The following is a 12,365-nucleotide window of genomic DNA, read 5'->3' on the forward strand; positions in this document are numbered from 1 at the left end:
TGGAAATCAAGATCTGAAAACTCCGGCAGCGTCAATTTAGACCACCACCGCGCCGTGAAGGAGCCAGACCAGGCGACCATGCATGGAGTAGTTGTGGGTGTTATGAGGCCTTCCATTTTTAACAGGATTTTGTTTCTATCATTGTAGACGTTTCTAATTTTAACTCTGCATGCATTAGTAATACCGTGGGTGTTATGTGGCCTTCCATATTTAACGTGAGTGGTATGATACCACTCAGGGTTTTAGCAGTAGTATATGTTAATACAAGCCGTTAGATCAACAAAAATAAACAGCCTATATTCAGTTGGGGGTACCATAAAAGTCCTCAAAAAAAATCCCTTGTTGTTACTCCATTTAGCCTGAAATGTATTTGACTTTTTAAGCATGAAACTTGATCAGAAATTGTTGTACACTATTTTTGTTACAATTGTAAAGATGCAATCATGTAAAAAACAATCAAGATGGACACAATGATAATTCTTTGTGTAGCATAATAACTTATGTTATTAAATTTATGACTAGTCAAAACATGATTGCATCTTTTACAACCGTAAGCATTTGATGAATTCCTACACCACGAACATATTTTAAAAGTCGTTCATGCACACTTTCTTGTTGTATTTTATACTTGGTAAATGACTACCGTAGCATGTTAGTATTCATCAAATGTTACACTAGCACTTGTTGTGTTAAACTCCACTAGTATTTTTTCTTGAATAAGAGTTTGAAATGAATTATTTACCTTGGATATTTCTAGGATGAAACATGGCTAATATAAGTTGTTGAAGAGTACTCTTTTTGAGCACATAATGTACTTTCAAAACATCGAGCTGTTTATGAAAAAAAAAAAGCAAGCATGGTCCACTTGTACGTCCGACCCATCATATGCGTACAAAAAATACCTTTGCTATGTTTTGGTACTACCTATAAAATTTTAATGTATTTAGTGAGATATGTAATGTTGCATGAGATTTCTTTTTAATGTAGCACCTGAAAAAATCACCTCGAAAGTTAGTGTGGCTGGCCCCCGTTGGTGGAGCCCAAAAACATGCGCACATGTAAATGAGTGATAATGAGGGGGGTCAAATGTTGGCAATCTTCACAAAATCTCTCAAAGCCTTGGGAAAATATGCTCATGTGTGTTTCTGTGTGTGTGTGTGTGTGGGTGGGGGGGGGGGGGGATTGCTGATGGTAGCTCCCTAGCTCATGAAAACTCGCGTATAATGGTAGGTGGAATACAAAAAATTGCATGATTCAAAGTATTTGTAACACAAAAAATAAATTTCCGCCGAATCGAAAGAGGGTTCAAAAGCACAATTTTAATTTCGCACGAGAACCTAGAAACAAAGAAAGATATGATTAGATCTAAGCTGAATAAAATTCAAATTAATATAAATCAGGAGCCAAATATGCTAAAGAATATTTCAGTTTGTAGGATCCAAACAGGGCGAACTAGTCATGTACTAGTAGTATTAATCTGAAAGAGGAAAGAAACTTATCCACAGAGCCCGTGCTAGAGTTAGAAAAATAAGATGCCCTGTGTACACATGGTGTGTATGCATAGCAACGCACACAGACACAGCAGGCACGTAAAGAGGCGTTACCGTGGAGTCACGGGCTTTCCCCCCGAAATCCCGCACATTTTCCTCCCATCTTGAGAAACGCAACAAAATATACTAAAGCACCAGCACCAACCCACCCACCACCCCAACCCTTGCTCCTGCTGCTGCTGCTCCCGCTGCCGCGCTGTTCGCTGCCAGTAAAAAAACACCGCACACCGCGCCAGACCACCGCCGCCCACTTCCCCGACCGCCTCCGCTCTGCTGCTGCCCACGCGAGCTCCGACCACCGACCCTCAGCCGACCCTCAGCCTCGCCGCGCGCGGGAGCCCCGCCAAACCGAGCACCGTCGTCGCCGTCCTCTCCTCCGCTGGTGAGATCTCGCGGCTATTCCCCGGCCTCGCCTCCTCCGAACTACGCGTCTCTCGCGGGGCCCTCACTAACGCCCTCGTGCTGCCGCGCCGCTAGATCTGCGGATGGGGTGAGCCAGCGGATCGGTCTTCCAGCGGCTGAATTCTGCCCCGGCGCTCGGCGGCCAGCATGGCGAATTCCGGCGCCCCGGGCGGCCCAGGTTCGGCTCCTTCGCCCCGCTCGCTGTTCCCTCGCCTTTTTCAATTGAGCTTCTGCGCGCGCGGCGAGTAACGAGCTCCTGGCGCGAGTAGTAGTGGCTTCTGGGTGGACGCCAAAGGGAGCAGACACGCGGACTCGGCCAGTTGACTGGCTCGCCTCGTCTGTGAGGACGAGAAGCGGTCAAAATTTTCCTATAATCCGACATGACTCGGCACGCATTGCTCCGGCGCAAAGCGGCTTTTACCACTACGTAGTATATATAAATTGCTGTTTAGGTTCGCTGATTTTGTCGGGCCTGGGAGGGAATTCGCAGTTTTCACACGTCCGCCCGATACATTATCCGCTTCTTTTTGGATGCTTGCGTGCGAGTCGCCATCTACCGACTGCAACTGCACATGTTTTTTCACAGTTACGCATGAATTACACATGAAATCGTGTCGTCGATAACTAAGTTGGTTCTAGATCGACCGAGAATTACTCGCGTCGTAAAGTTAACTCATGATACTAGGCGGGTTAGGGTTTATTTGCTTCTTAGAAATTATTCAAGGTCAAGGGTTCCTTTGATTTGTGCGCCTTGCTTTCATGATGAACTTGCTTTTAACGAAACCAAATGCCTCTGTGTAGGGAGTTCTGGCGACGCGTTGTACAGGGAGCTATGGCATGCTTGTGCCGGGCCGTTGGTCACCGTGCCTCGCCAAGGCGAGCGGGTCTACTACTTTCCTCAGGGTCATATGGAACAGGTATATCTTGCCGTATATGGGTGTTTGCTCTTGCTGATGCCCCATATAACTAAATGAGTTTGCTGCTCAACACGAACACCACTTCAATGTAGAATGTAGCTTTCTCCTTGTGATAAAATGGCAGTGTGGTTTTGCTTCTGCTCAGAAACAATCTATCTTAATTGTCTTTGAACTGACCATTAAATGTTTTCTTCCTAGCTCGAGGCGTCTACAGATCAACAGCTTGACCAGCACATGCCTCTGTTTAATCTGCCATCTAAGATCCTGTGCAAGGTGGTCAATGTAGAACTTAGGGTAAGCATTTTTTTCTTCATGCTTGGTCTGGTGTTTAGTCTCCTTGTACATTGAAATGTCTAGTGATAGCATCATCTATGACGCGGGAGATCCTCTACTTTTACTCACCCGCTTTTCAATGGAGTGCAGGCTGAAACTGATTCGGATGAAGTTTATGCTCAGATTATGCTGCAACCAGAGGCCGATGTGAGTAGGCCTTCTTATATAGATCGCTCCCTTCTGGCTCTTGGCTACCTCTTCTGCTTGCCAGCTTTATTTATTTCTGCAACTTCACTTTTCCCCCCCACATTGTCTTGTCTTTTGTTTACGGTGACGAGTTCTCTAATCTATTACAAGTTCACTTTAAAAAGTATATGAGCTGATCTGTTTCTCTTTCAATTTTGCTTGATTAGCAAACTGAACCCACCAGCGCTGATCCTGAGCCACATGAACCTGAAAAGTGCAATGCCCATTCTTTCTGCAAGACTTTGACTGCTTCAGATACAAGCACTCATGGTGGATTCTCGGTTCTTAGGAGGCATGCTGAAGAATGTTTGCCCCCACTGGTTAGCATCAACAGGGTTCTATAACAGCATGTGCTTATACACAACCATGTTGAATATTTTGTAATGCTCAACATCTCCTGTATGTGGTATGGTTCTGTAGGATATGGCTCAGAATCCGCCATGGCAAGAACTGGTGGCGAAAGATCTCCATGCAAATGAATGGCATTTCCGTCACATCTTCCGAGGTGAGTTCATCTTACCATGCTGCTTAAAAAATTGTTACAGTTTTTTAGTACTACTATATAATTCCTGCAGCTTTGGTTCACTGTTTCTTTTCAGTTGAATTTAGCCTTCCTAGTCTGCACAGAAACGTTTCCTAAGATGGCATATTGACATGTAGTGGTACTGTCCGTGGCGATATACGGTTTTATTTATATATATTTTTTTATCCCAGGACAACCTCGAAGGCATCTGCTTACAACTGGCTGGAGTGTGTTTGTTAGCTCGAAAAGATTGGTCGCTGGTGACGCATTTATCTTTTTGAGGTATACATGCACTAGCATTTGCACATTGAACTCAAATGCATTTGTATCTTTATCCTGTATCTGCTGAGTTCTGGATGAAGTTTCTATTTTGATTACTTCTGCTAACTATTGGTCATTTAACAGAGGTGAGAATGGGGATCTACGAGTCGGTGTAAGGAGGCTGATGCGGCAACTAAACAACATGCCATCGTCAGTAATATCAAGCCACAGCATGCACCTTGGAGTCCTGGCAACTGCGTCCCATGCCATCTCCACCGGAACACTCTTTTCCGTTTTTTACAAACCCAGGTTCGATCCTTTTTGGTCCATATCATCTGTTGTGCAACGCTATCTGTATCTTTGGCATTTACTAATGCTATTGTTTACATTATTATAAAAAATGTGTGGTATCAATTTTCTTGTGGCGACCCCTTCGATTCATGTCCATCTGCTCACCTTTACAAGTTGGGTGTCTTTTCCTTTTTCACCTGACTCTGCATATAGCACGTTATGTAACCACTAACATTGCTCAATGTATCCTTGTTGTGAACGCTCCCTGCCCCCATATCATGCCCTGTTTCTGTACAGCAACATCAAAGCTTTTTTTTCCCAACCAAGTTGGTGTAGGCTAGATATGAAACCCAACGGAAACATAAGGAAACAAAAACAAGGAGAGAGAGAAAACAAATCTGTGCTAAACAAATTATGTTCTGTTATCTTTACTCATATAAACAAACCAGTTGGTGATGATTGCCTGTTTGCCTTGGTGATCGGATTGCGCACCTGGCATTTAATTCTGTTTTCCAAGGCAACCATGAATTTGATGGATGCACCGATCAGCACCTCAATTCAGTAAAGTACTTAATCTTGTAAAAATGCAGTGTTTTTTTAAAATCTGCAGCAACACGCAGTTTTCTTGCTACAATGTCAAATGTGCTCATTGTAAAATTTGCAGCAAAATTTACGTTACTCGTCTAATTTGGTTTTCAGAACAAGTCGATCTGAGTTCGTCGTCAGTGTCAACAAGTACCTTGAAGCTAAGAATAACAAGATGTCTGTCGGAATGAGATTTAAGATGAGATTTGAGGGTGATGAAGCTCCTGAAAGAAGGTAATTATATATTTTCCAGGAGGTTTCATTGACTCGATTGAGGGGACACATGTGACAAATGTTTTGTTCGTGGATTACAGGTTCAGTGGGACAATTGTTGGTCTGGGGAGCATGTCAACATCTCCATGGGCAGATTCTGACTGGAGATCACTGAAGGTGCTCAAGATTTTTGAATTTTGTGGCAGAATTTAATTTTCATTTGCACCTGGCACTGATTTCTTTAGCATATGTTGCAACAGAGTTACAGTTATATTGTCATGTTCTCATGCATTATAAAAGATCTCAATCCACATGCCCACCTTTGACAGGTCCAATGGGATGAGCCTTCTGCTATTCCCCGTCCAGATAGAGTTTCACCATGGGAACTGGAACCACTTGTTGCAACCAATCTACAGCCACCTCAGCCTCCTGCAAGAAATAAGCGTGCACGACCTCCTGCTTCACATTCAATTGCTCCAGAACAACCTCCAGCTTTTGGTATGTATATTCTAAACCCTTGCTAATGGTTATCTTCTGCCCCATGTCATTAATACTCTGTAGAACGAGAAGCCGTATCATTTTGCATTGCAATATTTGAGATATTGGTTGCCTTGCATATCTAACCTCTTCTTTTTATCTTAGGTTTGTGGAAATCCCCGTCTGAGTCTGCACAAACATTCTCATTTTCTGGACTACAGCGTACTCAAGAATTATATCCGTCAAGCCCAAATTCAATCTTCTCGTCGTCACTGAATGTTGGATTCAATACGAAGAATGAGCCGTCCAATCTAACTAATAGTCATTTTTATTGGCCAATGCGGGACACAAGAGTCGACTCCTTCTATGCTAGCATCAACAAAGTTCCATCTGCAAGGAAGCAAGAACCTACTACTGCTGGCTGTAGATTATTTGGAATTGAGATAAGCTCTGCTGTGGAAGCAACATCACCAGTGGTAGCTGTTTCTGGTGTTTGTCAAGAACAACCAGCTGCATCAGTAGACGTCGAGTCCGATCAGCTCTCACAACCATCCCATGTCAACAAATCCGATGCTCCAGCAGCAAGCAGTGACCATTCACCTTATGAGACTCAGAGCAGGCAAGTGAGGAGCTGCACGAAGGTGAGAATGGATTAATATTATCATTTTTGGTCGATGTTCAAAGCCCTATGGCAAATGGCGGTGCAACTAAATACTGTTCATCCTGCAGGTAATTATGGAAGGAATGGCAGTTGGAAGGGCAGTGGACTTGACAAGGCTACGTGGATATGACGATCTTCACCACAAACTAGAAGAGATGTTTGATATCCACGGAGAGCTCTCTGCCAGCCTCAAGAAATGGAAGCTTGTTTACACAGATGATGAAGATGATATGATGCTAGTTGGGGACGACCCTTGGAAGTATGTACCCTTGCGTTGATTTGCTATTAGCTATGTTTTGAAGTCTTGTCCTAACTGCTCACGTTTTTGGCATGTGCTATTGCAGTGAGTTTTGCAGCATGGTAAAAAGGGTATACATTTACTCCTATGAGGAGGCCAAGCATCTGACTCCCAAGGTTAAGCTGCCGGTCATTGGTGACACCATCAAGCCAAGCCCGAGCAAACCATCGTCCGAATCTGACTTGCCGCAAAGTGACTTCGAGAACAATCCCAAAGTTGCCGATAACAAGGACTGCTGAATGCTAACACAGCCCTATCTTTTTCCTCTCTTGTTTTCGGATGTCGCTCATGGGGGGCCAATGCCCATGATCCTTGAGACTGTTAAGAGTTATTGGTTGGTTGCTTCGTGGACCCAGAAGACGTCATCCACATCTACCTTGGTTTGTGGATCATGCCCGTTGCTGGATCAGTGAGGTCCCTTGCCAGCCAGGATTGGCTGGGAATCAGCACTGCAGCCATTCCATGTGACATCTTCCATCCATGTTTTCCTTTGCTGCACATTCGGTACTAGCCCATGTCATTCGTGTCCAGTACTCGTTTTGGTTGGGTGAAGAGGACTGGTAAAAAGATCTGCGAGGCCCAGTAAATAGGAGTATTTACCATGATTGTCAAGTAGTAGTACATATCGGCATCATCATGTTCCTTAACGTGCAAAGTGTTGTGTTTATTCCAGCAGCAACATCCTCTTCTTTATTCCTTGTCCGGTGTGCTGCCGTGCTTGGGTTGGGTGAGTGGTGGTTGGTGTTGTGCTTTTGGAAGCTCGAACATATCGCTGTTAGTGCTTTGTGCTTTCTTGCTGCTGTCCTTCGTGTTATTGACTCTGTATTTGTATATATATGACTGAACCAGACTAATGCCTTGCTTTGGCTGATGCTCTTTCTCATCATTGTGATGCCGATTCTTTCTTATTTCTTGTGCTAGTGGAGTAGCTTGTAGCCATGTGGTGGAGGCCTTTTTGTGCTTTAGCTATATGGAGCAGCCATGTGCCTTGATGATGATCTACTGATCTCCGATCCAAAAGCAGGTTTATCTGTCGGAATGATTGTTCCTGACCGTGCTAGTGCTGTCCTGGCCGGAATCAAAGAATGGTGATGGTACGCTGGCGTGCGGTTGCTGGTTAGATGTTGCTGTTGTGGTGGTTGGTCGCTTCTGTTGGGTTGTGTGCTTAGCGGGTCTTTGCATCACTATATTTGTGGTAATGGTCATGACCCAATTCAAGACAGATATTTCAAAAAAGACTAAATTATGACAGCACATATAAGTACTTGTACTACACTTCTCATGGACGAAATTCAATACCATGATTATGAAGATATATGTGTATACTTTTGGAATTTGCATTGTGATTAGTCATGACTTGCAACTGAAATTTAATGGCATCATCTGACTGAGAACGATATATTTTTATACTCACTTATGCTCCGGTGCTTTCTGAAAGTTTGATTTGCACAACTTTCAAAGCAAGATCAAAAGCTGTGATTAGGAGGAGTGCGTCGTGGGATGTGGGCAGTTGCACCCTGCGGTGATCACAACCATCCAGCTGCTTTGGGAAGCGTGCAAAAAAAAAGTCTTGGAAAGCACAGGAGCACTCCTCTTTTATACTACTAGTGGATAACACAGCTGAAGAAAAGAGAGGTTGCAGGTTCCATTTTTTTATACCATCTGTGGTTCTACAACATTGTACATCAGTATTTCTCAGTCTCCAGAGGAAATTCCATCAGCTACAAGAGCCTTTCCCCTCTCTAGAATCAGTATATAGTTGGTGTATATATCTTCCATGCGCCTCTTATTAGTCCTTCTAAAAGAAGCTACAAATACAACACAAAACAGTACTGACATAAGCCCTATTTCTTCAGCTTACAAGGAAGACAGGTAGCACTTGGAGACCCCTCGGTTTCTAATGCTTGAGGCTCGACGACTACAGTGACTGATGCATCCTGCATGATACTCCGCTGTTCTTCACCCTGCTGTGTCAAGCCCTCACTACTCTGTTCCACTGCCTGATCCTCCTGTTGTGTGTCTTCATCATTGAGGCCTGCCTGATGCTGCAGATCCAAGGAGTCCTCCTCGACAGTTTGTGCTTCCAGATCAGCTGGCTCGACGCTCACAGTTTTGGGGGCTGGAAGGAGAGATACTCGACAAAGGGGGCATGTAGTGTTCTTAGAGAGCCAGTGATCGATGCAATCAATGTGGAAGGTATGACCACATGGAGGTATCCTCTGAAGCCGCTCTTCTGCTTGATAGTCTGCTAAGCAGACTGAGCATCTGTCAAGAATGGGGAGTTGTTCAGCGAAATGTAACCAACATAAAAAATAGATGGCAAACAAATAGTTGCAGCGATAGCTAGTGATGGAGAATACCATCTAAAAATCACATGCCAAATATGGAAATGTCAGGGAAGGCATTTATGCTATGCCTTACCGCAAGTATATTTTACTATTGTACTTCATATAAGTTCAAGATGATAAAATAAGCTTTTAAAACACCATGAAATCAACAAGCTAAAATTGTAGTGGTGAGAGAGACCCACAAGTATTATGATACATTGATAAAATCATCCAAGCACATTAACCTGGAACAGAACTCATTTATACATACTTAATATCCAGAAATATCTGATAGGAAACGTGTAGGTGATTTTGTGTTCAATATTTCATTGCTTTCTTCTTCCTGCCATCTCCTCAGATTTGAAACAAACCTGTATGTTATTTCCAGAGATTTAGGGTTGTTTGGACTCTGGCCGAAAGCTACCCTACAGACATTTTGGTCATGGCCAAAAATTTGTTTCTTATTTGGAGGATGGCCAATAATTTGGTATGCTAATGCTCCTTTGCTGACACTAGGGGTGTGTTTGGTTTGTGCCCCTGCTAGCCCTACGAAAACAAATTTGTGCCCCTGCTAGACCTACCAAATTTTGGTAAGGTGTTTTTGTTCGGATTAATAGCCATTGCTCTTCAAATATTTTGGTAGAATAGTGCCTCCGTTTGGTTTGCAACCAAACTGACTTGGCATACATTGACAACTCAAATTGACAGGTGATTGATTTTATTCCAAATCAAACAGAACAAATGTTAATGAAATGTTCTTTTAAGAATGGAGTCAAGAAGGAAAAAAATCTTGAACCAAGAGAATCAAGTGACTACCGCAGTTGCTAGCTGCTCTTCACAATTGCTAGTTAAATGAGCCATCAGCCAACGAAATATTACGTTGAAAACCTACAGATAAAATATGTCTCGGATATTAGCAAAACGGTGGATTGCTCGCTGCATGTTGTTGGCCTGTACCAGTACTAGCACTAATTACATGGGACCTACCACGGAGAAGCGGGTGGGCTGCCAATTTGTTGGCGAAGTTTTTCTGTGCCATCAGCTCACCCTCAAGTGGGCGAAAATTACATGGGTGGGCTCGGGCGCACTTTGGTGAGCCAATATATCAGTGTCAGTCCAAACAGCGACCAAATCTTGTGGGCTTGCCAACTTTTTGGTATGGAGTGTTTTGGTTATAATCCAAACACACCCTAGTTTTTCTTGCCAATGTTGGCCAACTTATGGGCAAGCAAAATCTTAACAAATAATATGGCTAGCACAATTTTTGGCAAGGCACACTTGGGCTAAATCCAGACACACCCTTACCCAGCTGGAAATGGCCATATTGGTTGAAAATCAGAGGGCTTGTGCCTACCAACCTTCTTATGATTCAAGCAAGATGTTTTTCAGGGTTTTGGGACTAAAGCCTGCACTCATGTTGGGTTCAAAACTTCAAATGGGTTGTATTGTGTACATGTTAGCAGCGAGCCTTTTAATACGTAGGTAGCTGTAATTACTTTTAATTGATTGCAATAGAAGAGGCCCGTGCATCTGTGACCCTTGATAACACACTGTTTACACTACACGTGTAAATATATTTATCTTAATGAAAAAAACAACAAAGCAGACTTGTCAACATAATCTCCTTCACAACATTTGATATCATGCATATTTATTACCCTAAGTTCACGTGTCGAGATGTCCACATGATTTATTTCGAAAGAATTTAATCCGTGAACCCTTCATTAGTGGAGTATATCAGTAAGATGTACCACCCCACTACTTGTACGGAAACCCGGAAACCCAGTACTGCTACAACCATTAATTAGGTTTATCGATCGTGTGCCAACTGAAGGGTCTCAATTTATTGCCGTATCTTCGGTGGTTCCTTATGTTCATCAAATTTCCAAATCCGTCCGTGAGTTTCTTGCGAGCGGTTAACAACTGCCTATCTCGCACTTATGGGCATGAAAGGGTTGGTGGCATTGAGCTGTAGCAGCCTTAATTAAGAACAAGATTATCAATTAAGGAGATAAATCTTAAGCAAGTGAAGGGGGAAAAAATCAATAGGACAGTATACACCGCAATATTTTTTAGAACTTTTTGTCACGGCCTTCACATAAGAAAAGAACTAGTAGATACTGAAACAGAAAAAATCGAGTCAAGTGATTCTCAGATGATAAGAGTCTAGCATAAAACTATATTAACTGCATCAAAGAGATGAGAAGTAGACTACTCACTGTGTTTCCCTGATCAAGAAGCTCTCCTTGAAGACCACTACCGGTAGCATTTCGCGCACCTCCTTCTTAATGCCGCACTCCAACTATAAATGCAAAAGTGTCCAAGAAAGGCAAAAAAACAGTAAGATTCCAAACGCACTAATTAACTAACGAACTTAGTCATCGAAGAAACACAAAAGGGCAACTTACCCTAGGGTTATCTCCCCTTATCAAACTATTAGCCCTCATCCGCAAGGACTGCCAGTTGGCTCTGCGGCGCCGCAGGTAGAACAGGTAGAAGAAGAGAAGCAACACGAATGTGAAGAAAACTGGCACGGAGAAGACGAACGCCTGGTACAGTTTGAGCTCAGGCGATACGGCCGAGCAGTAGTCTGGTGGATCTGGGGACGTACAAGACATGGCCAAACCAAGAATGCTGTACGGGCAGGCCAAGAAAACAAACCAGTCGGCTTACACAATCCCTAACTGGCCCCAGAATCCCTAGTTTATCCGGTGAACTCTACCTAGATCATCCCTATCCTCATGTGTCTCGGTCTCCTATGCGGTGTGAACATGTCCTACGAACTAGCCGGCATCAGCAAAGACAACATAAATGTTAGCGGTAAGCCAAAGCAAAGGAGCCTAAAGGTCAGCTAAACATGAACAAGCACTATTCCCCAGCCACCTACGCCCACAAGAACTGAGGTCGCCGTCCAAACTGCAACGCCGGCGAGGATAATAAATATCCGAATTGCTCGCGGGGATCTTGTTGGGTAACCTCTACTACACACCTCCAGCCTAGCCTTGACACAGCGGTACAAACCCAAAGAGCTATCACCAATCCACCTGAATTCGGCACCTAAATGGTAGGAGATGGGTCTGGACAGATCGCGATTCGGGGGCAGATACAGAGGACCAGAGGTGGAGGTGCCAGAGCTGCAACGAACTGGGATAGGAAGAGTAAGAACAGGAAGGAGGATTTCAGGGGTGACTCCAGCGAATGAGAACGGCGGCGGGCGGCGGCGCAGATCGGGCTGGGAGAAGAAGCGGGGAGGGGAGAAAAGGAAAGAGTGAAATGAGGGAGGCTGGCGTAGCGTAGCGGTAGCGGGACGCAAAGAGTGCGTGCGTGGCGAGCGTCCGATG

The 12,365-nt window shown here is 43.9% G+C and overlaps 2 protein-coding genes across 3 annotated transcripts; one reads left to right on the plus strand and one right to left on the minus strand.

Annotated features, from left to right (window-relative positions):
* Positions 1 to 1,687: 1,687 nt before the first annotated feature.
* Positions 1,688 to 7,580, plus strand: LOC127334484 (auxin response factor 7). 2 transcript variants are annotated; one of them, XM_051360940.2, is made up of 15 exons: positions 1,688 to 1,932; positions 2,028 to 2,130; positions 2,754 to 2,869; positions 3,068 to 3,163; positions 3,293 to 3,349; positions 3,556 to 3,708; positions 3,809 to 3,893; positions 4,103 to 4,193; positions 4,317 to 4,481; positions 5,163 to 5,282; positions 5,363 to 5,438; positions 5,591 to 5,759; positions 5,904 to 6,379; positions 6,468 to 6,658; positions 6,744 to 7,580. In XM_051360940.2, exons 2-15 carry the CDS (start codon positions 2,100 to 2,102, stop codon positions 6,934 to 6,936), a joined length of 2,019 nt encoding a protein of 672 aa, XP_051216900.1. In that variant the 5' UTR covers positions 1,688 to 1,932; positions 2,028 to 2,099; the 3' UTR covers positions 6,937 to 7,580. The 2 variants fall into 2 exon arrangements, with proteins under 2 accessions (XP_051216900.1, XP_051216899.1); XM_051360939.2 differs by having other exon boundaries at positions 1,688 to 2,130.
* A 738-nt stretch (positions 7,581 to 8,318) lies between these two features.
* LOC127334483 (RING-H2 finger protein ATL58) lies at positions 8,319 to 12,071 on the minus strand. The gene is made up of 3 exons (XM_051360938.2): positions 11,433 to 12,071; positions 11,244 to 11,326; positions 8,319 to 8,962 (listed from the first exon to the last, which is right to left on the minus strand). The coding sequence occupies exons 1-3, from the start codon at positions 11,640 to 11,642 to the stop codon at positions 8,542 to 8,544; spliced, it is 714 nt and encodes a 237-aa protein (XP_051216898.1). The 5' UTR covers positions 11,643 to 12,071; the 3' UTR covers positions 8,319 to 8,541.
* Positions 12,072 to 12,365: the final 294 nt, after the last annotated feature.

This window comes from Lolium perenne, chromosome 6 (assembly GCF_019359855.2).
Source record: "Lolium perenne isolate Kyuss_39 chromosome 6, Kyuss_2.0, whole genome shotgun sequence".
Classification (NCBI taxonomy): Eukaryota; Viridiplantae; Streptophyta; class Magnoliopsida; order Poales; family Poaceae; genus Lolium; species Lolium perenne.